The sequence below is a fragment of the Ranitomeya imitator genome, chromosome 2, assembly GCF_032444005.1.
Source record: "Ranitomeya imitator isolate aRanImi1 chromosome 2, aRanImi1.pri, whole genome shotgun sequence".
NCBI lineage: Eukaryota > Metazoa > Chordata > Amphibia > Anura > Dendrobatidae > Ranitomeya > Ranitomeya imitator.
The window spans coordinates 144,110,132-144,135,947 of NC_091283.1; the positions used below are offsets into that span (position 1 = coordinate 144,110,132).

Consider the following 25,816-nt stretch of genomic DNA (forward strand, 5'->3'; position numbering starts at 1 on the left):
TGAACCGTGCGGATTTACTGCGTCTAATACATTCTATGGGTGAAATTTCTCGTGCAGGGATGCTAGCCTCCGCAAGAGAAAACGACATGCTGCTGTCTGGAGAGACGCGCCGCATGTCCGTCTCTGCAGGTGAGCCGTGGGTGTCTGTGGATGCATAACGGACATGAGATTTCTAGAAATCCCATCCACTATGCTGTAACATCTGGACGCTGCACTAGCTCGCTGCATCCAACCCGCAGCGATTACTGACCGTGTGCACCTACCATAACTTATGCAGAGAAAATTGACCTCCTGTCAAGGATTCAGCTCACCAGCTATTAATCATTGATGTCACAGACCTAATAGAAAAGAGAAGAATTAGCTGGGTCGAAAGGAAAAATGAGCAATTGTAAGTACACAGTACTATATAATATGATGACCGCAATATATTAAGAGGATAAAAACTTTGATGGGGGGAGGAGGAGGAGTGCTGCTTAAAGGAGTATTAAGCCTTATAAAAAGTGAAGCTAATTATCTCCGTGTTGTCTATGCTGAAGAATTGTGCAGACAGTTTAGTCTGTACTGAATGACAATTGAGTTGAAGGCTATGGCCACTTTTGAAAAAAAAAAAAAAAATGATTTCCCCAATACATCAAGTGTTTGAAAGTCAGGCACCTGTGCTGATAACACGACCCTACCGTTTTGTGACTCCAGCTCCCGTGCAGACCTCTGAGTCTCTATGGTGACCTACAAGTCCAGTCCTACATCATACTGTTCTTATAGTCTGCTTATAAACCAGATGTTTGTCAGGAATAAGCAGGGATCAGATGGTAGAAGACTGTTACCATGGAGATGCATACATGTGCATAGGCGCTGTGTACACAAAACGAAGCATGCAAGAGAATGGTTTTATTTGTAGATTACCATTACTCAGGTCTTGTACCCCAGTCTAAGGATTACACAAGATCATATTTGGTGAAGTTAGAAATGGGGGAGGGGCTGTTTTCTCATTCACATAAACTGCAGGAGAAGCAGCAGAACATATTATGGAGGACAGAAAGGGAGTTGTCCAGGACTAAGCACCGATGAGCTTTCCTCAGGACAGGCCACCAGACTGAGGAGGAAGCTCCTGTGGCAGCCCCATTGATCTCCTATTGATGACCTGCGAATAGTTAATTGTTTAACCCCGGACAAGCTGTTTAGGTTCATAGTTGACGTCATGTTCACACTTAGTGATATCTGCGTGCAGCATTTTGGTGAGTCTCTTGTGCGGCTGCTGCTGGCGCCCCTTCACCAGTTCACACAGGGGTCTGGGGCTGATGGATTCCCCCACCGCCCAGTGACCCTCCTCATTTGTAGGGGATTTCATGTGGAAACGATTGTGCCGCTCAGGGGAAGAGGATGGGGTTGTGCCTCTTTTTATGCGATTTTGCACATTTGTTTTAACCGTTTCAGGCACATTCCGTTCTTTTAGTCTGACATTTATCTTCTTGATATGTTTCCACCATCTCCCATCCACTACGGAGGGTCTTCCTGGCCTCGCTGGGGGGACAGGTTCCTTCCAGGCTGGTAACGTCACACATTTTTCACCATCCTGTGAGGGTTTTTACTTTTGAACATTAGAAAAATGTTAAGTATTTCTGCTCTCTGGAAGGTTAACCCTTCCATGAACGCACATGCCTTAGGCCTGCCTGTCACCTGTTAGATTGCTAGGGCTAGCTTCAGCAGCCATGTTATTGTCCCCACAGCGGGACCTCCCGTGGCTAGACGGACCTGAACGTAGGTCCGTACTGTATATACTGTAAAAGACGCTCCTCAGGTGTTCTACAAAAATACCCTGAAGGGAAATTGTTCCAAATCGCTAAGATTGGAGTTTTGTACATAAACCTTGAACCGCATGTATAAGATGCGCCTATTTCATGAAAAGGGGCATGACACTTCATGAATTTGGGGCATCTTACAACGGGCTTGTGCCTCTGCCAGGAAGGTGCATTATATGATTTCAGTTAGTAAAAGTGGCGTAAATGTTGATGCATTTGCTGGACAGGCTTGGATTGTCATAAAAATGTGAAATGCTGCAACATATTTGTGCTACTAAGCTCGGGGTTCCAGGAACGTAGAGTCTCTCATGAATCGGATGGATTATGTTAATGGAAGTCCAATCAAACTTTGATCAGAGTTTGGTCCAAGTGTCAGCTTCGTGTAATCCTATTCTCTCAGATGATAGAATCACAGCACAGGTATGGAGAAGATGGAGAACATCATTTCTCCATCTTCTCCATTGTCTGTGTCCACAGAAATAGGACTGCACTTGGATTTCATGCCAAAATTGCATGAGATAAAAAAAAAACTGATCAGCGTTGCCCCATAGTATAACATTGGTCCGAGTGCCACCCAGTAAACCATTGCACAGCACTTGTGCGATGTGAGCGAACCACTGGAGTTTTGCCAAAATATTGGGTAGTTTAAAGGTGTTTTGTGTAAATTCCTTGATTGATCAGGCCCCAATCCTGAACCACAGGCTATCTGACAGTGTCGTCCCTGCGGTGGTGTCTACTGGTAGTAACTGGTTCTGCACCAGGAAGCAAGATATGTGAGCCACGTGCAGTAGACCCGAGCGCCACATGTGGCTCCTGACCACGGCTTCTGAGAGATGATGCTCCAGAATTCTTAGTAAGTCCAAGTATTTCCTAGGACCGTCATTCATACTAACAGGTCCTCTGTATAGGTAATATGTCGCGAAAAAAATGATATTCTTATATAGACCTCCATAATGTACCTATGGCTATGTTCACACTTTTGTGTTTTTGCTGTATTTTTTTTATTTTTTTTCTTCCAGCTGGTATTCCTGGCTCATTTGCTTTCTTGTCACTGTATGTTTTCAGTTTTCTGCTTTTAGGGCTAGGACCGTGGACATGCCGTATATTGGGCTAGTAGTATTATATAGATGTTCATATGAATGCCAGTGAAGTGTTAAAGGGGTTATCCGGGACTTTGCTAATTTTTTTTCACAACAATCTTTGCCAGCTCAGAGTGGTTTTGGACCATCCGTGCCGGCGATTCTCCCTCTTCTGGTGCCATGTCGGTGGGGTGCCACTGCCAATATCATGCTGATTGACTGCTGGCTCCCTGCTGCCTCACTGCGGGGAGCAGGCTGTCTATCAAAATGACATTGACTGCGACACCCAGTCCACTGAGCAGATCAGAAGAGAAAGAACTGCTCTGTTGACGTGCGGTCAAAGGAAGCCACCTGAGCCAGCAGAGATCCTCACTGGGCAGAACAGGAGGTAGTTGGCAACTACCTGCCAGTAAGTTACTAGCCCCATGCAGAAAAATAAAAAATAAGCAACGTCCCAGTTAACCCCTTTAATTTCAGTTCAAGAGGAAATGGAGAACTGTCTTCCAGGAACTAGTGTTTTGTAATTCTGTAGTTACTGCCCTCGAACACTCCATTCTGTGCTGTACAGTTACTGAAGTGACATTTTACCAGCCCGCTATCGTGCACATCTACGACTACACCCTCTTACAGAAGATGTATCCTGGAACTGTGAAAAGCCAGCAAAGTCAACTGGTCATACTGGTTACTGTTTGACATGTTCTGCTTTGTCAAGTTGAAGAAAATGATGTGTGCGCTGTCCCCTTAAGAAACCAGCTGCTTGCATGGCTGCTAACCTGAATGTAGAGCTGCAGACACGTCACGGTGCACTACTGAAGGTGCGGGACACTTTCTGATTGCAGGGACGGTATCCGACTGTTAGGATTCTTGAAGCCATTACTGCATTGTGTGAGCCATTGTAACCTCCCTGTGTGGTCTGCTGGGGGCGCTCCAAGCCATGAATGGATCATTAAAGGAATACACCTGTAAAGAACTGTTTCAAAAAGTGTATAAAAAACCTAGAGGTGTGAATAAAGCCTGAACTGAGGAATAGTACCGCCCAGTTGTCAGTTTATTGACACAATGATACAACACGGAGGTCTAAGTGAAGGTCCAATGTCATCATCTGATTCTGAGTATTGACTAACACAGACATTCAAGTTACATGCAAAACCTGCCGATGGAAAGAAGAAGAAATGCAAATCAAGAACTGTCTACAAAAATGCACTGAAATATTAAGGGTTGAGTTGTCCTCTCGAAATAGATGGTGGTCTCTCAGAGGTTTCGCTGTACTTGATGATGGTGAGTTACAGTGCCCTTGTACTACACGCACACTTACATCTTCTACACGAGGACGTTTTGGCAGAACATCAGCTGTGAGCTTCCTATTATGATCCCCGCGGTTTAGCAGAACTGGACCTGTGGTGGCCTCAGGAGTGTCCCGAGCACTGACCTCCTATGGGCTGCACTGCAGAGGACGCGGAGCCCACCTATACTGATCACGTCTAGCTTGCCTTTTGTATTCTTTCTTCTTCTTTTTTTTTTTGAGTGTGAAAAATGGAGATTTATGACAGGACAATAGTGAATGTTCTGTATAGCCATGCAAATGGCCATGAATGTCATGGACTAGGTGCAGGGTCTGATTTTAGTTTTAACATGAATTTGTACAATTATTTTTTTTTAAATTTTAGATTCTGGTCCTTGATGTAGTACATAAAAAGTACAGCAAAGGCAGTGAGTGGATCCTAAAAAAAATGGGGAGTCTAGAAGGAAGAACAAATGCTCTGCTCACACTTGCATGTAGGGATTCCATGAAGATTTCCACCACAAGAACTTCCCAGTCTGAAGCCAAATTCACTCCATCCAAAATACCCCCTCACTTATCGCTAGGTGCCAAGTCAGAGGGTTTGTCAGGGTTCACTGGCGTCTAATGACAAAATGATCTGGGATATCGGCCAAAATCCAATATTTCTGGAGTACCCAATATCGGCATGTTGGATTTCACCACATGGTCCTTTTGTTCTCAAGGGAGGTAAGCTACCCCGAATCTGTCTGTCAGCAGCGTACTCCTCCTCTCCCAATGGAAGAAAATGAATGCTTATTTGAACCAAGCTTGCATGTATATTCAGTGGTCAAGCACTATTCAAGGTCTAAGGGCAGACCACAGATTACCGATCCCACCAATATTAGGCTGGCCATTGGGTCAACAACTGCTCCTTCAGCCCCCCGCCAAAGTATATAGACGCTCAGCCAAATATGCATTTCTTCTTAATGTAGAGGACAACCGCTGTTAGACCCCTGCCGGTCACTTATCAACATTGAAAACAAATGGATCGGGTCCTTAAAAGCCAACTTGCCAACCTTCTTTTCCCAGACATCTGTCTTCAGGGGAGTGTCAGGACCGCTCCACTTGCATTAGATAACGGGCCAGTCATGTCAAAGTCGGTGGATCCAGCCAACATTTTTCTAGCGTGTGTCTGCCGATAGGACCTGCATATCAGTGCATGATGTGATTGGTAAGAATTGGCATGGACCTTCAGGCTTGTAATATGATTTACACAAGTGATAGGAACTGGCGTCTGTACACGTTACAACAGATCAGTATTGACACAGTGATAAGATTATAGATAATTCCACAGCTGCATGGAAAGCTTGGAGGATGGGGAGCGGAGAGCAGCATGGACTTATTGAATAAGGTCCAGGTCCCACTACAGGAGCTGGAGAAATGTTTGGTTGAAGGTTCGGAGCTGCTCTCAGGTAGAAGAAACCTGTTCAGCTCTACAAGAATAATGACAGAACAATTCGCACTAGAGATGAGCAGAAATTTTTGACGCACGTCGTGAAGAGGACACCAGACAAGGACAGTACAGATGTTTTTTGCTTGTCTCCAGTTAGCATTGGGCAAGGTCACTACAGCATCATAGGATTGAGAGAGACCTTTACCAACCCTTAATGATTAAGATCTAAAGCCAGCCACATGGGTATAGGGTAACCATACCTCAGATGGCACCAGCAATGAAGGAGGTTTAGAATGGGAAGTGACAGTGTAGTTCTTGCTGGTGGCAGCAAGGCGGAAGAGAAAACCGGCTTCACACTCCGAAAAGTAAGTTCTTATAGAAGTGGCAGAAAAAAGGGGACCGAACAAAGAAGATGTTGTATGTAGGACACGCTGAGTCTGCTGCTGCCTCCGCTGAACAAGTATGCCCTTGTTTACCTTGGCCAAAAAAAGATGGCAGGGTTACTGAGGGAGCTGCTGGCTCCACATTCACTCCAGGGCCAGATGTGCCCTGACATGAGCAGGGTCTAAGGCGGCATCGAATGGAGAACTTCATTTCATTCATCCATGACAATCTACAGAATTGTTTTCCTGTTTTTTTTTTTTTGTTTTGTTTTTTTTAAATCCTATTGTAACCCAAAGCCTGTTGTGGGGCCACGTCCTGACTGCAGCACTTTACCATCCCAACATCAACCAGGGAATCAACTGGCTGCTGTACTGAAGTTCACAACGACTGAAAGACGTTCTCCTATCTTGCCCAACACGCTCAGCATTTTTCAGAGCCCTCAAAGAAATTAATGGAGAGAGCTGCACATGCTCAGTCGCCTCTGAATTCATGCCTGCCATTATGATTCTCCAGGTCATTACTAGTTCATAGACACCAAACATGTCTAGGTTCTTTTTTTATTTAAGTGGTGAAAAAAAATCCAACGTTTATTCGAAAAAATATAAATATTGCGCCATTTTCTGAGACTCGTAGCGCCCCCATTTTTCGTGATCTTGGGTGGGAGTGAGGGCTTGTTTTTTGCGTGTCAAGCTTATGTTTTTAATGATCCAATTTTGGTGTGGATACGATCTTTTGATCGTCCGTTATTGCATTTTAATCCAATGTTGCAGCAACCGAAAAAAAATAATTCTGGCATTTTGTCCTTTTTCTTTTTTTCGCTACACCATTTATCGATCGGATTAATTTTTTTTATAGCTTTGATAGATTGGCCGATATCAATTGTGTATGTTTTGATTTTTTTTTTTTGAATGGGGTGAAGGGGGGTGATTTGAACTTTTATTTTTTTTTTAATATTTAAAAAAAAACCTTTTTTTTTTTTTTTTACTTTTCGCATGCTTCAATAGTATGTGGTAGATGATCAGATCGCCTGTTTGAAGCAGGATTGCTCACTTGCTATGAGCGCTGTCTACTGGGCGACACATAGCAATCCGGCTCTGACAACCATAGAGGTCTGCAGGAGACCTCTGGTTGTCATGCCAACCTATCGGTGACCCGCGATCATGTGACTGGGCCACCAATGGGCGGGATTTCCAGCGCGCTTGTCTGGAAGCGCGCGTTAAATGCCGCTGTCAGAGATTGACAGGAGCATTTAACTAGTTAACAGCCGTGGGTGGATTGCGATTCCATTCTCAGCTGTTAGAGGCACGTGTCAGCTGTTCAAAACAGCTGACATGTGCTGGAAAAGATGTCGGCTCAGCGCCGGAGCCCACATCAAAGGGGGAGACATGACATGCGCCGTACTAGTATGGCGCATGTCATGAAGGGGTTAATGGTTGGGGAGATGTTTTTTTCCTGAAATTATGGGCCCTTTTTTCTCCACACATACCTTTTCATCATTGTGGCCAAAAAGTTGTATTTTAACCTTATCAGTCCACAGGACTTGTTTCTTAAGGCCCCTTCACATTAAGCGACGCTGCAGCGATACCGACAACGATCCGGATCGCTGCAGCGTCGCTGTTTGGTCGCTGGAGAGCTGTCACACAGACCGCTCTCCAGCGACCAACGATGCCGGTAACCAGGGTAAACATCGGGTAACTAAGCGCAGGGCCGCGCTTAGTAACCCGATGTTTACCCTGGTTACCATGCTAAAAGTAAAAAAAAACAAACACTACATACTTACCTACCGCTGTCTGTCCTCCAGCGCTGTGCTCTGCTTCTCTGCTCTCCTCCTGTACTGGCTGTGAGCTGGAAAGCAGAGCGGTGACGTCACCGCTCTGCTTTCCGGCTCACAGCCAGTACAGGAGGAGTGCAGAGCACAGCGCTGGAGGACAGACAGCGGTAGGTAAGTATGTAGTGCTTGTTTTTTTTTACTTTTAGCATGGTAACCAGGGTAAACATCGGGTTACTAAGCGCGGCCCTGCGCTTAGTTACCCGATGTTTACCCTGGTTACCAGTGAAGACATCGCTGGATCGGTGTCACACACGCCGATCCAGCGATGTCAGCAGGAGTCCAGCGACGAAATAAAGTTCTGGACTTTATTCAGCGACCAACGATCTCCCAGCAGGGGCCTGATCGTTGGTCGCTGTCACACATAACGATTTCATTAACGATATCGTTGCTACGTCACAAATAGCAACGATATCGTTAACAATATCGTTATGTGTGAAGGTACCTTAAAATGCATCAGACTTGTTTAGATGTTCTTTTGCATACTTCTTCTGAAACTGAACTTTATGGTGAGGACACAGGTGAGGTTTTCTTCTGATGACTCTTCCATGAAGGCCATACTTGTGCAGGTTTTTCTGAACAGTAGAACAATGTATCACAAGTCCTGAGTCTTCTAAATCTTTCTGAAGGTCTTTTGCAGTGAAGCGGGGGTTCTGATATGCCTCTCTAGCAATCCTACGAAGAGCTCACTGATATTTTTCTTGGTCTTCCAGACCTTATCTTGACCTCTACTGTTCCTGTTAGCTGACCTTTCTTAATTACATTTCAAACTGAGGAAAGGGCAGTATGAAAACACTTTGCTATCTTCTTGTAGCCTTCTCCTGCTTTGTGGGCCTTCACCATTTTCATGTTCAGTGTGCTGGGAAGTTGCTTAGGCCTTGGTCACACTTGTGTGTGCAATGCGAGAAACTCGCACAAGTCTCTCGCATCAATACCCAGTACAGTCGCCGGCACTCGGGACCGGAGCGTTCAGCTGCATAGAAATACATGCAGCCGCACACTCTGGTCCCGAATGCCGGCGGCTGTACTGGGTATTGATGCGAGAGACTTGTGCGAGTTTCTTGCAAGTGTGAACCCGGCCTTATACACGGCTTAGGAGGGGTGATCCTGTTGACAGATTCCCTTTAAGCCTCATTTGCATTATAAATTCTACTGAAATTACTTTTTCTACATATGGAGGCCTTCCTCACAGGCTAATAATGCGGAGTAGTCTAAAGCCCCAGCCCCGGGGGATCCTGTGATCAACGTCCCCTTGTACATACCACAAAAATGTGCGCAAAATCTAAAAGCCCATAACTCTGGAACCGTGTAGATTTGAAAGAAAAAAAGAACCCAAAAAATTGGAATATTCATTAGTGCAGCTGGAACATTTAAGAGCAAAACTTGTCCACTTCTGACCTACTGCTAGTATAAGTAAATGTGACACGGGAGTGTGTGACGTCGGTATACGTTACTGTTGCAGTAAGTGATTAGTTCCACAAATATCCCGGCTATGTCGGTAGATCTCGTAGAGGGAACCTGAATTTCCACCCTGGCCTGTTGTAGATCTCTCACGAGGTGTTACTGGAAAATTCTGATGTATTGTTCCTGTGTTCTGCCAAAGCCTGTTATATACATAGCAATACCAGATGATCAGGAAAATTGTGCATTTATCAAGGTTAACATTTTTCTGGATTTACTGTAAAAAACAAGGACTACAAAAATCCCAATATAATCATAAGTATGATGAGAGGGAAATCGTCAATTCCTTCCTGACTCCAGTTTATGGTAATCATGGATATCCCTTTTCCTCTTGATTAATACATCTGAGTAAAAGTCCCTATTAAAAAATGTCTTTTTGTTTCTTTTCCTTATGAACCTGGACACAAAGACCTAATGAGGGGAGTTTTACTGAACTGCGGAACTCTGTGGATTGTAGATAACCACTTCCTAAGGCTAGGGTCACATTAATGCAGCGCCCTCCATCCCCACTGTACTATACCCTGAGGGTAATTTCCACATAGCCCCAAGGGAGCCCTTCACTTTAATTTCTGGCCTCTGTCCTGGCACTATTTGTCCATTTCAAACATTCACAAAAACATGGCAAACTAGGAATAACGCCTGGATGGAGAGTAGACCGTGTCCAGAATTACTCCTTCGGCTTCATTCACGTGAATAACTCTGTAGGGGCTGCCACCAGAATACAGTTTTTCTGTGATTCTGACAGTGACCTGGACGTGGTGCTCGGTGGAGAGCTTGGTCTTAATGTGAACCTAGCCTAATCATCTTCTATAAGCCAATAATCACCCCACTAAGGCCTCTTTCACACTTCAGTTGTTTGGCGTCAGTCTAAAACCGCCATTTTCCTCAAATAACAGATCCGTCATTTTTTTTGGCGGATCTGCTATTTTCCCATAGACTTGCATTAGCGACGGATTGTGACGGATGGTCGTCCGTTCCATCCGCCATGCGACGGATCTGTCGAAATTTGGCGAACGTTGTCTAGACATAGACGGACATTGAAACGTTTTTTGTCAGCGCCGAAATGGCGGATCGCGATGGATCCGTCGCATCCGCCATTCCATAGAATGGCCGCCTATGGGCGACTGATCCATCGCGACCGTCATTTCGGCGGATCCGTCGCCCCAATCCGCTTTTTCAATTGCGCATGCTCCAAAAAGTAGATACTTTTCCCAGACAACCCCCAAGTAAAGGATCCGTCAAAAAAACGGATCCGATAGATCCGTTTTCTCAACAATTGTGACGGATCCGTCGATCCGTCACTATGTCGGAAGTTACTGATGCCAAACAACTGAAGTGTGAAAGAAGCCTAACATGTCAACCTCATTGTCAATGCCTGTCTACGTAGGTAAGAAGGAGTTCGAAAATGACAAGTGGTCAACACAAAAATCAGCTCAGTAGAATTATATATTCCTTTAGAATAGCCTGTCCATATCTTCTTGTCATCTTGACCCACAGTACATTGTCCGGAGATGACAATAAAATGTATGGCACGTACTATGAAGAAATGAAATTCTAGGACCAATGAGTTAACCTTATACAAAAGCCCATTGTGGTGGCAATTCTCTCTCGCCTTGGTGGCACCAAAAGCGTGTCAGATAGTTTTCATTTATATCCTCAAATGTTAGCTAATCATTTCAACTCCTACATCAGTACGTCTCCTATCTTAGTGTTTGAGACCCTTGTGCTTCATCGGAGTTGGTTAATGAATCTATCATCACCATAATATATATTTTACATATAATAGTTGCATTTTTATTTTGGAGTTGGCACATTTCTACTGAATCAGACAGTGGAGTACTGACTGCTTCACAGGTCACTTACCTTCTGTTGTTCCAGTAACTATAAGATTGGCTCGTTAAGGTGGCCATTCACAGTCAATACCTCCCAACCTCTACATGTCTGCTCTGTACAGCCAAGCATAAATGTGTTTTTAATGGGGAGAATGGGAGTCAGCCACCGACCTAGCTTCCTTTAGCACAAAGGATTGGGCACATTGAATTATAACATGCCTTATCCCTTTTTCACTCAACATAGTCCTTACTGATTGTTGGCCGAATATCATAGACACATTAGTTCCCATCGAAGATCAGAGGGTTCTGTTGACTTTGTTCCAAGCTGTATGGACCATTGTAGTCCTATGGTGAATAATATTCTGTGTCCTGTCTTATGGTCTGTACAGTAAGTGCTGGTTACTACTTGTCCGTTAGGCTTCAGATTTTCAGGGCTAATCTCGGCTGCAGGGGGTGATCGGTTATTTATTGGGTACATATAGCCACCTGTACCACTTGCTACATGAGTTTTTGCTGTATTCAGAGTACACTGTGTGCTGTTCCATCGTTTGCTAAAAGGAAAGTATATAGTACCTTTTTGGAAATTTTGGGGGTATTTGACGAAACAGAGTCTCCATGGGGATAACATACAAGCAGGAACATGTTCGCAAAATGCAACTTGCCAAAAGGTGGGTGGGATATATGGGGCTCGTACTCCTCTAATGAATAGTCACATTTATGTCCTCTATATACTAGGGGCGAATAGTACAGCAGATCTGTACCTGTAATATTCTGTTATGTAGGACCACAGGTTCTGGTGGTGGGACTTGTGCTTCTTGCATTCATTGTCTACCATGGAATTATCTGCCCGCTTTGTGCAGTTGCCCTTTTTTACATCTGTATTCATTATGTGGACGGGTTATGCTAAGTATCTGAAGTTGTGACAAATTCCTGGAAAGTTCCTCCACTGAATTAGATTTTCTTAAACGTAGCTGAATATAAGAGGTTTAGCAGATTTTGTGTTTGACCTCCGACGTCTCATGACTCAGATGGGCTTGAGGTTTTGGGAAGCCCCATGTTCTCTCTGTTCTGCTTTGACTTGGAAGATCTTTCAGTACAAACCCTAAATGAGAACCAGGCGTCCTAATTCCCTGTTTATAGTTCTTCCTCGGTTGGTTGCTGGTCTGTGATACCATCAGGAATCAGTTTGACTTCCTCCTGTGTAGATAGACTACTTTCTGACCAATAGCTCTGATAATTGGTTTCCGCAAGCTTTTGTCAGGGAAAGTGTCTTTAAAATCTTGCATCAGATATTTGAGCGCAGCCCTGAACCACCCACAATTCTCAGAGGAGATTGTGAGCTGAACACATGCCCCTGGATCAGGCCTGCGTCATAGCATGTGCTGTCCATATGTAGGAAGCCGGCAGCTCTTCTGTACTGACGGGTGGCCAGGCAGGCGTAGTGTGTGGTGGCACAGATCTGCTGGGAACAAGGACATAAGATTTCATCCTTATCAACAGTCCCTAGTGAAGTCTATTTTGTGATAAGGGATTATCTAATAATCTGTTACTTGGACTATTGCATTGCTACGTTTCCAACCTGGGCTTGCACAACTAAACAAGCAATCTGTTTATGTAATACTAGCATGGTGAAACCAATAATCATTTCTGGAGCTTTTCTAGTCAGTCCTCCTGAGCCGTCTGTATGGACATGTAGGTCACAGGAAGCAGAATAAGACGATCCAATGATATCTGTGACTCAATGTCTTATTCCAGAGAAATCCTCGTTTTTCTTATGTACATGAGCTATTCAGGACCTTGGGCTGAATAATGACCTACATGAGAATCTGCCTCCAGAGATTATTTTATATGAAGGAGGCATTACCAGTGTAATGGCCGCTCTCTGCTCTCCTGATCTCACTGCAGAGCTGTGTGTGATTATACCTGACACATCTGCAGGTTCCTCTCAGCTTCCATCTCACCGGCAGACAGGGTTGTAATGTTGTTGCAATGCAGCAGATCTGTAAGAGCTGCAGCAAATGTGTTTGTAAGAAGACAAAGTTCAGTTCTGCTGTTCTGTTAGTTATATGTCTCATACTGTCATGTAAAATAATCTCTGGAGGCAGATTCTCATGCAGATCAGTGTGTCCTGAACAGCTCATTTACATATAAGAAAAACATGGATTTCTCTAGAATAAAACATCAGATCGCAGATATCAAGGTATCATCTTATTCATCTTCCTATGACCCACATACCCATATAGACGACTTAGGAGCATTGATCCTGCTGACAGATTCCCTTTAACATTGGTGAACTCACTGCAATATTTAGGCATATCATTAGTAACAGTTCCCCGATATGTTCTGTATAATAATGATGTGCACATATTATAGCTTTATAACCGTAAGTGATAGAGTGCTCCTACAAGTCTATGGAGGCCGTCTGTACTTCTGTATGGATCCAATTTTATTGGGAACCGAGGCCACATCATGGAGGTCCTCTTGCCCAGAAACATTGCTTCTAGGGGAGAGACAACCTTTGTAGTTCGGGGCTGTGGTGTTATATAAAAGTACATGGAATTTCTACGTCGCCATATCATGCTCATGGCTCCGCTGCATGTTTGAGGCCTACATGTAAGCAGACCATGTGTCAGGCTTTATATTGACTGTAATACATGGTGGATTTTCTCCTCCGTGTGTGAATGATGTGTAGAACAATCCCATCTACAGTGCTACTACTGTTATATGGTGCAGGATAATTACGCTATTGCTGTAGCCAGCTCTTCCCTCTCCTAGTGTATCCTCACCCACCCCCTGCAGACTGTGAGCCCTCGCGGGCAGGGTCCTCCCTCCTTATGTACTCGTGTGCCTTGTTATCTGCTCATGTTTAATGTATTTGTCTATATTTGCCCCGTATTCACATGTAAAGCGCCATGGAATAAATGGCGCTATAAAAATGTATAATAATAATAATAATAATAATAACCACGCCCCGGCACTGACATCCAGCTGTCTCTGTATAGACACACTACTGAGCCGGCTGTCAGTCAGTGCCGGAGTGTGGTTACAGCTGCTCCTCACTATGTACTGAGCCGTGACTGAAGTCTGAAGCTGGCACGAATTATGCGGGACTTTCAGTGCGGACGCTGGGCAGGTCCAGAACGCTTTTAACCTGCAGATAAACCAAACCTCTGTATGTTAATAGTGTTTTTTTTACTTGACAGGATCTTTTTAATGAAAGCAGGGGCATTTGACTTGTGGCAGACAGAAGGCCCTTGTGATAGGTGGTCCACATAAGACTGTCATGAAGAAAAGGGGCATGTGCAGACCTAAGCAATTTTTTTAAATGTTTTTTTAAGTAACCACATGTAGAGGCTCCTTCGATGTCTAAGTTTGGTAGGAAGGAGAATTTGTAGATCACATGTAAAACCCCCCATATTTTTAGAGAATTATAGGGCTGAAAAATAGAATCTCTGAAAAATCCCTTTACGTGTACTTGTTAAGGTAATGAGTAGGTCATAAAAATGTTGCTGGACTCTTTGACTCTGCAGAACTTATGGGTTTTTGCTCAAGTGAACTACCGTAATTAGTGACTCCCATGTCCATAACTTAAGGAAGTTGCCAATTACTTTTTCGGGGATGGGTGGACTCCTAGAGTTGGTTGACCCTGTCTGAATGAGAATCAATGTGAACATTCATTTAACCCTTACAGTGAGCAGTCCTTAGATGCCATGGGTTGTGTGCATGCATCCCCCCCAAATTTCCATGGATGAAGTGTTGCAGCCGGTTGTCTTGCTCCTTCTTGCACTGTCTAGGAAGCCGTTCTTTATTTAGATATGTAAAATTTCTGTGAATGCTCCGATTCATCTGTGTCCGGGGGCTGCTGCTCAATGAAGCTTTTCACTGCTGTGCTGAGGACACAGCCGAGGGGTCCCCCATGTAGGGGAGGTCCGGTGCTCATATTGGTTTCTGCTGCACCACCACAGTAGAGGACTCTGTAGCCCTCACGCTACGCAATGTGTGTTTGGAACGGCACCTGTAACCCTTTCCATGTCCGTGAGAAGCCTGATATTGCTGGATTCCCATAGACCATAAAGGAGAGCGTGCACACGTCCACTATCTCTGTGTACAGCAGGACACACAGGACCACTGGTCCTGATCCCACTGATCAAGCTTTTTTTGACATACAGTCAGAATACCTATTTAGCGACCAGCATTGCCTTTTACATGCCACACCTTTCAGATTTTTGGAAGAATATGTCATATTGTAACTTGGGAATCCTGCCAAGTCATCAAATATTTGTTCTTCTCTAGGCAGTTTTGTGCCACCTGTCACCCTGTGGATAGGAGAAACCTTCCTGCTGCTGTAGCTTTTACACAGGAAGGTAAACAGACGGCATGTTCTCTGTGCAATGTCTGTGTTCTCTGTGCAAATGTCCCTTCCCGAATCATCAGTCAGATCTCTAACAGTTTGCACGGATTGCACACAGATGGCAATGTGTGCTGCCCATGATTATCACTGACCTCTAGACTTGTAGTAGTGACTTTGATTTGTGACTCGGATAAAAAATGGACATGACTCCTTGATTTTTTTTGCAGACACATCATCCATAAAAACATGGTTAGAACATGTCTATGAAAAACAGACATCTGAGTGAGGCCTGGGAGGAACCGTAGTGGGCGCATACCCTACCTCAAAGGTTTACTTGCTTAGTTTTCTCACTGTGCAGTGTAGTGCATTTTCATAGTTTTTGGAAGCATTAGTGGTAGCCATGTCAGTTGTAAAGAAATATGACTAGTGGCTGATTGACTGTTTTAAGGGGTCATCCAGTTTAACCAAAACTACAGCAAATGTTGTTAAACAAAAAAAAAACACCACGCATCTTTTCTTTGTACTGTTAGTTCAGAAGACATGCCTATTCAGTCCTCTTGGTATTTGTTCACAAGGAACCAATATGTGACCACTGCAGTCAATCCGTTGTCCCATGGGTGATGTGCTGTCATGTTGGCTTTGTGCTGAGGAGTAATGCCAGTGAAGCTCGGCACATGATGGCTGCAGCAGACATGCTGTACCCACCAGGACAGACCATTGTTCTCCTGACATGCTTTCTGCAGTTTCTATAGTGAGACCTATTACTACCGCAATACTAATATACCATGTGTTTTCATTTATTTTTCAGGCTATTCAAGTGCGATCCAAAAATTTGCTCAGACTTTGCAGAGCTTCCAGTTCGATTTTATTGGTGACACGATGACGGATGATGAAAAAAATATTGGTACGGTAAAACCGTATTATTTCTGTGGTGTAGTGTAGCATTGTGTTTACTGATGAGTCCCTACATGTAGCAGCGGCTGTCCTACAGGAGCATTGCAGAAGTGTCTGTAGCATGTATAATGGAGATTACAGTATTTCTCTACCAGAATGGACCTGAGTGTAATGCTGGGGTTAATACCAGATGTTTCAGTGCCGGTCCCTCTGTACCATAGCCAAGCAGTGACTCACACTCAGTGATCAGCGGCAGCGCTGCTCACTCCCAGCAAGAGGCCCTGCTTGGGGCTGACAGTGGGGTCCTCCCTAGTACGTGAGGATCGTACACATGCTTGTCAGGGTGTAGGAGGTTGTGCTTATTTTTCTGATGTATTAGGAGATGTTCACACATGGCAGATTAACAGGGCAGCCCTAGACATTTCTGCAAGGAATCTGCCACATGTGGTCTCTGTACTCCTCATTCATCCTCCTGTCCTAATATACTCTGAAATAGGTCACATTCAGTATTTGGTCAGTATTTTACATCAGTATTTGTAAACCAAAATCAGGAGTGGTGACGAGTTTCTATTATACTTTTCCTCTCATTGTTCCACTCCTGGTTGTTGGATGTGAAATACTGACCAAATACTGAATGTGTGAACGTGGCCTTACTCATGATTTCATGTGACTTCCCGAGCGCTGAGGGCAGGTTGAGAAAAGTGTCTGTATACTTATACTCCGGTCCGTATGGGCACAAGGCGTTAATAGACAGTCATACTACTGTATTTCATCTATTTAATGTTAGAGACATTGATCATGATGCCCACCACTCTGGTGATTATTCCATGACACCGAGTCCCCGAGAAGGGAATGGAGCCATGGTCTTGTATGCACACACACAAAGTTAAACAAGAGGACTTGGGGACCACCACTGTCAGGATCGTTGGCGGTCCCATTTGTCAGACCCTTAACAATCATATGTTACCACTTATCCTTGGATAGGTGATAAATGTATTTAGAGGAACAGGCCCATTGATATTCATGGCTACAGAAGTTCTTACAGAACTGTCCCCTGAGGCCTCTACTAAAAGCACCAGATGTGTTCAGACCCTACACATTGGTGACATAATCACTGGTGGTAAAGTACCGATCACCTCCAAGAACGGTTCTTTTGATGGGGAGGAAAATGTAGATGGTGCCTATAATGAGTTATCACGCATTACAGGCACCATCTACGTTTTCCTCCCCATTGAAAGAACCGTTCTTGGAGGTCTGATCAAGCAGTGCTTCACCATCCACTGCTAGAGGTGCACGGACCAAGACTAGGACAGGTGCAGGAGTCTTCTCACAGGCCAAGGGACTTCACCACTGGTAGAAAATCTCCATTCAGGGACAGAAATTAACACTTTATCATATAAATAATGGCATTCACTGTCTGTAACCAGACCTGTGCATGCTAGGTCCTGTAGACCATCACCTAGAGATGAACGCTGAAGACTGTAGATGAAACCTTGTTCATGGGGTCTGAGACCTTTCATTTCTGATGATCTAATACGATTGTACAGCTGTCTCGGGGAGGGCCTTCTATTAATCATCTTCTTGTACTGTCCTAGCGGAGTCGTTCAAAGAGTTTGCTGACCTGTTGCAGGAGGTGGAAGATGAGAAGATGATGATGGTAAGACACCTGTGAGTGTAATAAATGTGCCTTCACAATCTAGTACCTTTCCTTTCCTTCCACCATATTTCTACTTTCACACTCCTATGTGATAACTGAAAAGTTCTACCCAGCGTGAATTGTGAAGATTCTGTACAGAAGCCATCTGTCTCCATGCCAGGATCTCGGTGTGGGCAGGCCTGACGTCTTTGTGAGTGATATAATGGCGGGTAAATGACAGAAGCGAGCAGATTTATTTATACCCGAGTGCACAGTCTGGGATGTATTATAAGCCGAGGCACCGTGCTAGATGCTTTCTTCTTGGGAAGATGATGAAGAATGGCTGCACATAATCTACTTGCTTGCTTTTTTTTTTCTGATATTCAGTGTCCTCCCACGCTCCTTTAACTCCAACTAATGGAAATAATATTAGGAACAGAAGAAGAACATAGATCAGGTTCTCCTCTTCTCAGTATGTGTATTCTAGCCCGATCCTGGGAGAAACTCTCCGTCCTTTCATGGTTCCTTTCCTGAATATAGGGATAGAATAATGAATGTCATGTCTGTGGTCAAGATGTGAGCCAGAAGGGATTTTGTCTGTGTATGTGATGCTAATGTATGTAGGAACGTTGCCACCGCTCGGTGTAAATGCCAGTAGCCTCTCTATACACGCCAACACGCAGGCTAGCAGAGTACGGAGATCTGCAGACCGTTCGGCCCCCTAGCACAGTACCCCTGTACCAGTAATACGCTGCCTGCAATATGGACAGGATAGTAATTGGACAGAGCCGCCATATTGATGCAGATGGATGGTAATTGCAACCAGCCAAATATGTCTTTTATGACTTTTTGGTTGGTAACTGGCTTGTGTCGCTTGCAGAATGTGAGGCCAGAATTATTGAGGTTTTCTGTACTTTACGTATACCATTGGGAGCCTTTGATGTGCATTCTATCTTGACTCTTCTTTACTAATAGAAGCCATTTCTTCCTGATTTTTAGTCATAGTTTACAATCATTAGGGCGCAGGACAATGAGGATTGTGGTTCGGGTAATGACTCTTTTGATCTCCTTATTCACTGTCTTTATGATTGCGGTAATTAATGCATTTCATCTCATGAATGTACTTTTGTTTCTTACTTCTGGATTTGTTGATCCGTTTATGCAATACACATAATTTGTGGTCTCCTCCTGATTAATACATCCCAGCCAATATAAATATAACGACATACTAGTATGTAGCAGGTGACCTAGAAAATTGGCAACATGTTCAATACTTATATTTCTAAAGGTTCTGTTGACCTGAAATTCTCATCAGATGTCAGTAACAACCCAGCCAACCCACACAGGCAAAGAAATCAAATCATGGATGTCCATGAATTTTGTGTAATAATGAAAAATGACACAAGGAAAAAGTATTAACACGCTTACTGAAATGCTGTTAATACTTCGTACAAAAGCCTTTGTTGGGGAAGACGGCTTCAAGACGCCTCTGTAAGGAGAAACTAGTCACATGCATTGCTCAGGTGTGATTTTGGGCCCATTCTTCCACACAAACACTCTTCACATCCTGAAGTTCCCGTGGGCTCCTTCTATGGACTCAGAGCTTTAGTTCCTTCCATACATTTTTTTTTTTGATTCAGAACCAGTAATTGACCGGGCCATTCTAGCAGCTTTATTTTCTTTCTCTGAAACCAATTGAGAGTTTCCTTGGCTGTCTGTTTGGGATCATTGTCTCTGTAAATTTGTACATTCATCCTTCCTTCAATCGCATGAAGTTTACCAGTGTCCTATGCTGAAAAACAGCCCCACACCGTGATTTTCTCACCCCCAAACTTCACTCTTGGTATGGTGTTTTGGGGTGATGTGCAGTGCCTTTTGGCCTCCAAACATGGTGCGTATTATGGCATCTAAAGAGTTCAGTTTTGGTGTCATCTGGCCATACTATATTCTCCCAGTAGTCCACCGGCTTGTCTAAATGTTGTTGAGCCAACTATAAATGTGTGTGTTCATGCTTTTTGTTCAGCAATTTTGTTCAGGAATCTTGCTTGGTGAGTGTGCATACAGGCCATGAAGGTTGACTGCATTATTATTATTATTTATTTATTTTTTAAATAAAGGTGGCCCTTTGTTGTTGGACAACTCTTCTGATAATTCTTTTCACTCCTCTGTCTGAACTCTCGCAGCAGAAACCTGGTTACGGTCGGTTTATGGTGAAATTATGTTCTTTCCACTTCCGTATTATGGCCCCAACAGCGCTCACTGGAGCCTTCAATAGTTTAGAAATTCTTCTGTAACCAATGCCTTCAGTATGTTTTGCAACAATAAGGCTCTGAAGGTCTGGAGACAGCACTGATTTTACCCATCATGAGATGTTTCTTGTGTGGTATTCATATTCGTTTTTATAGACCATCAGTTGAACCAGCTGATATTATTTTTCACTAAGTGGCAGTATTGCTTTCTAATTACTGATCAATTTCAGATGGTGTCATGACTTTCCATGATTTTTTTTTGCTCCCCTCTATATTCATGTTTTAAAAAAAAAAAAAAATTCCCCGAGTCGTTTCTCATTATTACACATAACTTAATTTCTAGATGTCTTTGGTTTGATTTAATCTGCTTGTGTGGATTGGATGGGTTATTACCAACATCTGGTGAGAATTTCATGTCAATAATGTGTTTAGAAATATATTTAATGTATATACTCTTGTATAAGCCGACCCGAGTATAAGCCGAGGCACCTAATTTTGCCACAAAAAACTTAGTGACCCGAGTATAAGCTGGGAATGCATTGTCCCCTCATCCCCATCCTTGTCTGCACGGCTCCTTGTCCCAATCCTTGTATGCATGGCTCCTCATCCCTATCCTTGTATGCATTGCTCCTCATCCTACCCTTGTATGCATTGCTCCTCATCCCTATCCTTGTATGCATGGCTCCTCATCCCTATCCTTGTATGCATAGCTCCCCATCCCTATCCTTTTATGCATGGCTCCCCATCCCTATGCTTGTATGCATGGCTCCTCATCCCTATCCTTGTATGCATGGCCCCCATGAGAAAAGCGTCACAAAAAAAAAAACATCCTACTTACCTTCACTGCGCGCCCTTGCAGCATCTTGTTCCGGTGGCAAAAGGTCCAACTGCTGGGTGATCACGTATCCCCACTCACTAAGGTAATGAATATTCACTCCACGAATATGTGGGTGGAGAGAGGTGAATATTCATAACTCTTAAGTGGCGCGCACCCATGACGGCCCAGCCGCTGCAGGAGCCGGCTGCTGCAGCTGTAACTGTGCGCGCTATAAGGGAAATGAATATTCACTGCCAGTGCAGTGAATATTCATTTCTCTTTAGCAGCGGCACAGGACTTGGCCACAGCCGCCGACTCCTGCCTCTGTGACCCTCTGCTCCACCGCTCCCCCTCCCCCACCGTCTTCTGGGACAATGACTCTTGTATAAGCAGAGGTAGGCGTTTTCAGCACAAAAAAATATTCTGGAAAACTCGGTTTATACTTGAGTATATACGGTACTTAGAAAATTGGTGATGTGTTCAATACTTATTTCACCTGCTGTCTATATTATACCTTTAGGCCCATATATTTATTTATGAACTAAGCGTTTTTTCTGATGGTGGTTTTGTAATGATATTATTTTTGGGGGGTATATTTCTGGTTTCAATTTTGTTTTCAGAGTATTTGCCATATCTATGTAATTAACTACTTCTGCACTTTGCACCGTGACCAGGGGTAATTCACCTCTGATACTTGGGTGTGTTATCGTACAGTGATATCTGTGTGATATTTTTGGAGGAGACCTTTTCTTCCATACTGCCCTTGGTTATGTATTGTGAAATCCTGGAGCCTATAAATATATATCACATTGATATTAGATCTTTATTGACAACCACTTAACTTCATATTGGTATTTACAACATTAAGATCTCTCCGACTTTTTACATTTGTATTTTATATAATTAATATGAGAAGTAAATCTTTACATTTTGGATTATGTCTGAGGTTTGTGTAGGTTTTTGTTTTTGCAGGTTGATATAATTAGTACTAAGTAGTTAGAAGTTGTAATTAAGGACAGCATGTCGTCTGCGATAATCCTGCCCCTCCAATAGAGCAAGGTCTGCGGTATTCGAGGCCAGCAGAAGACCTCCTCATACCAGATCCTCCTTGAAGAATGATCTCTCTGAGTTGTTGGCTTCTTTATCATTGTTGTTTTTCCTGCACTGACAATTTCTCTGTTTCCACCACAGCTCCAAAATGCAGATGAACTGCTGATCAAGCCCCTGGAGGTTTTCCGCAAGGATCAAATTGGGCTGACCAAGGTACGTCCCCATCCTGCCGTGGGCTGCGCCGAGCTCCTGCTGACAGCCTGTGTGCACACACGCCATGAATGGAGTTTCCTGTCCGTTAGTCTAGCTCACATCTTATATAGCCGGACTATTTTCAGAAATATTGGCCAAAATAAAGGAAAAGGGCGACTCATACCGGTAAATACAGGTACCTCGCTATACCCTTCTCTTTATGGCTACTACTAGGCATGATTATTTCTAGCCTTGGTAGAAGGAGCTTGTTGCTTCCTCATTCACCCATGTTTCTTCCCAAAATTCCTTGTTTTTCTCTCGTAAAACTTCACGGTTATGAACGTATGAAAGATCCACCACAATGAAAAGGGTAGGAAGTGCTGGAAAGCCCGGGGCAGCCTTGCACCGTCGAACACCCCCACCTCCCAGCCCAGGTCCCCCTCCGGCCGCCACCATCTTCCTGCAGCAGCGACCCTGCCTCCTGGGCCCCTCCTGCACCACAGTCGCCTCCCCTCCGACTTACAAGACGCACCACCATTTTATTCAAAACATTTTTTCCCTGTTTTCCTACCCAAAACTTATGGGCTTATGCGTCTTATAATCCTCAAAATGCGGTATTTATTCCAAAGGCCGTGCAACCAAATATTTAGTTGAGGGTGCCAACGATTTCGTCTGGCTAATTTTGGGGGGTTTGTGTGGAATTATGTCCAATTTGCCTTTTTACTGTTTGTTTGTTGTTGTTTTTTTTTTTTGGTGTTTTAATATATACAAAATGAAATAAACGTGTATAACAAAGCATACATGTGGAACTATTATTCTGGGAGAAATCATTTTCTGGAGAATGTCAAGGGTGCCAACACTTTCGGCCATGGCTGTATATATTGATTTACTTGGAAATATACAGATTAGTCGTATCGATTTGCCTATCCTAGCCATTTTCATCTCGAATCATCAAATAGAATTATTTAGTAGTCCAAATTAAAAGCCTTAATGAGAACCTGTCATATAGAGTATTATATGTGACCTGCGGGCGGGATGATATAGACCAGGAGGAGCTGATCAGATTTATGTACATTTTTCTGGGTAAAATTTCAGTACAAATTGTATTTTATCAATTGACATCCCTGGTGTTGTGTGTGCAGTCCAGTGGGCGGTCCTATTCAGTGATTGACAGTCTTCCCTGTGACTGACTGCATGCAGATTGCTGTCGGTCACTAGTAGGACCGCCCACTGGACTCCTATGTATACAAACTGCAGGATGCCATGAATAAAAACAAGTTCCAGTGAAACTTTTTCCAATGAACTGTATATCATTCTTCGCAGCTTCTGCTCTATATCTTGCTGTCCACAGATCGGCCTGCATGTACAGCGTGAGAGGTTCTTTTTACAGTTTAATTCACACATGCTGCTTTTTCAGTGTTTTTAATTGCTGGTAAAAAAAAGCACCATGAATTATTATTATTATTATTATTATTATTATTTTTTATTAATTTTTTTTTTACAGTTTTTGGTGAATAGGTCAATGTCAGTGCTGATATTGAGCTGTCATATGAGGGTCTGAACAGGCGGAGGACATAAGCGATCTTCTCCTCTCATGTCACTCACTACACTTGTGTGTGGCAGTGATAATAGTGGGGCCTCCCAACCACATCCCTCCCCCTACTGTGCCTGTCCAGCGCCTCCTCTCTTCTTGCTTTCGCCGTCCTCCTTCTTGCTTTGTGTGGGTGACGCATCCTACGTCATCCACGTAGTATCCTATATCGCACTCCTGCCGAGGGCAGAGCAAAGTATTGTGGTGCGCATGCGCCAGCACTCCTTGGCCTTTCCCTGAGCATACGCAGAACGGTAGTTTGCTCTGGCCTCAGCATAGAGGGGACAATTGCGCCTGTGCAGGAGCACGATGGGGAACACTGTGCGGATGGCGTAGGATGCGTCATCCACACGAATCAGGGAAGGAGGACGGCACTGGACCAAGACCAGCGACCCTCACCGGACCGCCCTGTAGGTGAGTATAATAAAAGCTCTTTTTTTTTTTGTTTGTTTTGCAGGAGACTTAAATGCAACTTTATAGAATGCTGCCACATGGGGCTGAAAGGTGCTGGCTGTAGGTTATATGGGAGAAACCTGGTGACAGGTTCCCTTTAAAGACTGCATTGCGTGAACCTGCCTTACAGCACATTGGCGGTGACCCTTAGGGCATGTTCACACTGTGCCTTTCTCCAGCTCTCAAAAACATCCCTTGTCAAGCAGAAGATGCTTCAGGAAACTTTTTTTTTTTCTTTGGGGGTTTGTAAACCTGAAACTTTTTTTTAATTTTAACGGTGCTGGTACAGTATGTTCTAGTCCGCACGGTTGCATGTCTCGCAGATGTCCGACAGCCGCTAGACCTGGGGATTGCCTGTCTGTGAAGCTGTCCCTGTTTGTGTTATGGATGCTGAACAGCTGCGAGACATGAAGCCGCGGGGACTGGGACATATTATTCGAGCCCCCCGAAGTCACCATGCCGTAATAACACCTTATCCCAGCACGCTCGCTCATCACTAGCTAAATGGCTTTCCGGACAGGTTTGGTCCTTCTCCTAGATCTTTCCCCCCGTTTCGTTCTGTGCACCCACTTGTAAAGCTGACATAGAGCCCAGTGTGACTATGCTCTTAGGATCCGCTGACGTCCGCTCCAGAAGAGTCGCCATTTTCCCATCTGCCTTTACCATCCTGACCCGTGCCTCTGAGATAACCCAAGGGCCGTGTAATGAGATGAATAAGTAATAATCTTATTAGCTTCTCGCCTGCATTTTATAGCTTTGAGGTCATTTTTATTGAAACATGGCCTCTTGGAAGTTTGCCCTACAGCCAGAACTCCATGTGCTTGTTTGTAAAGTGTAGCGTGGTCTCCGTGGTGGGGACTCCCTCCAGTCTGGAGGTGGGAGGGAGCCCCTTCTAGGAAGGGATGGGTCCTCTCAGGCCATCTGGAGGCTGCACAATGAGTGAATGGGGAATATGCCTCCCGCCAAGAAGAGTGCTGGAAGCTGTGCTGATTCTGCCCCCCCCTCCTCCTGGGGTGTAACCCATTCATTCCCAAACACGCACTCCAAGGGCACGCTACGGGGCGGCTAAGTGGCCGCTTGCACTTTAAATTCTGCCTTCAGGGAACACAATGGAATTTGGCTTTAATACTTTTAAGGGTTCAAACACTTCTGGTGTTTTTCCCCACACAGTTTAATTACAATGTTATTCTTTGTGAACCTCCTAAATTAGAAGCAATCATCCGATCTGTGATCTCCGGAGGTTACATAACGCCCTCACCGCTTATTAGCACCGTCCACGCCTTGTACGCAGGGCGGCCATTCACATGAACTCGGTAAACACTGAAGAACGTGGCGGAAAGCTGCACACGGGCAGAGTGTGACTATTGTGCGCCCACTAGTGGACAGCCGCTATTCCAGCACTCTATTAATCCAAGACAAGGAAATGTGCCGTGTTACTGCTCCCATTTTTATTTCATTTTTCAGAACCCAGCAATTAGTTGGAGCT

At 44.2% G+C, this 25,816-nt stretch overlaps 1 protein-coding gene across 18 annotated transcripts in view; it reads left to right on the plus strand.

The window, feature by feature from the left end:
- Positions 1-25,816, plus strand: part of OPHN1 (oligophrenin 1) — a 116,349-nt gene that overhangs the window by 22,739 nt on the left and 67,794 nt on the right. For all 18 annotated transcript variants that reach the window (XR_011318006.1, XR_011318009.1, XR_011318004.1 and 15 more), the window contains exons 3-5: positions 16,257-16,352; positions 17,938-17,999; positions 22,236-22,307. Coding sequence is in view for 11 of the 18 variants with exons in the window: in XM_069747343.1 (XP_069603444.1) it covers positions 16,257-16,352; positions 17,938-17,999; positions 22,236-22,307 (230 nt within the window). In the remaining 7 variants the exon portion in view is untranslated. The remainder of the gene's footprint in view (positions 1-16,256; positions 16,353-17,937; positions 18,000-22,235; positions 22,308-25,816) is intronic.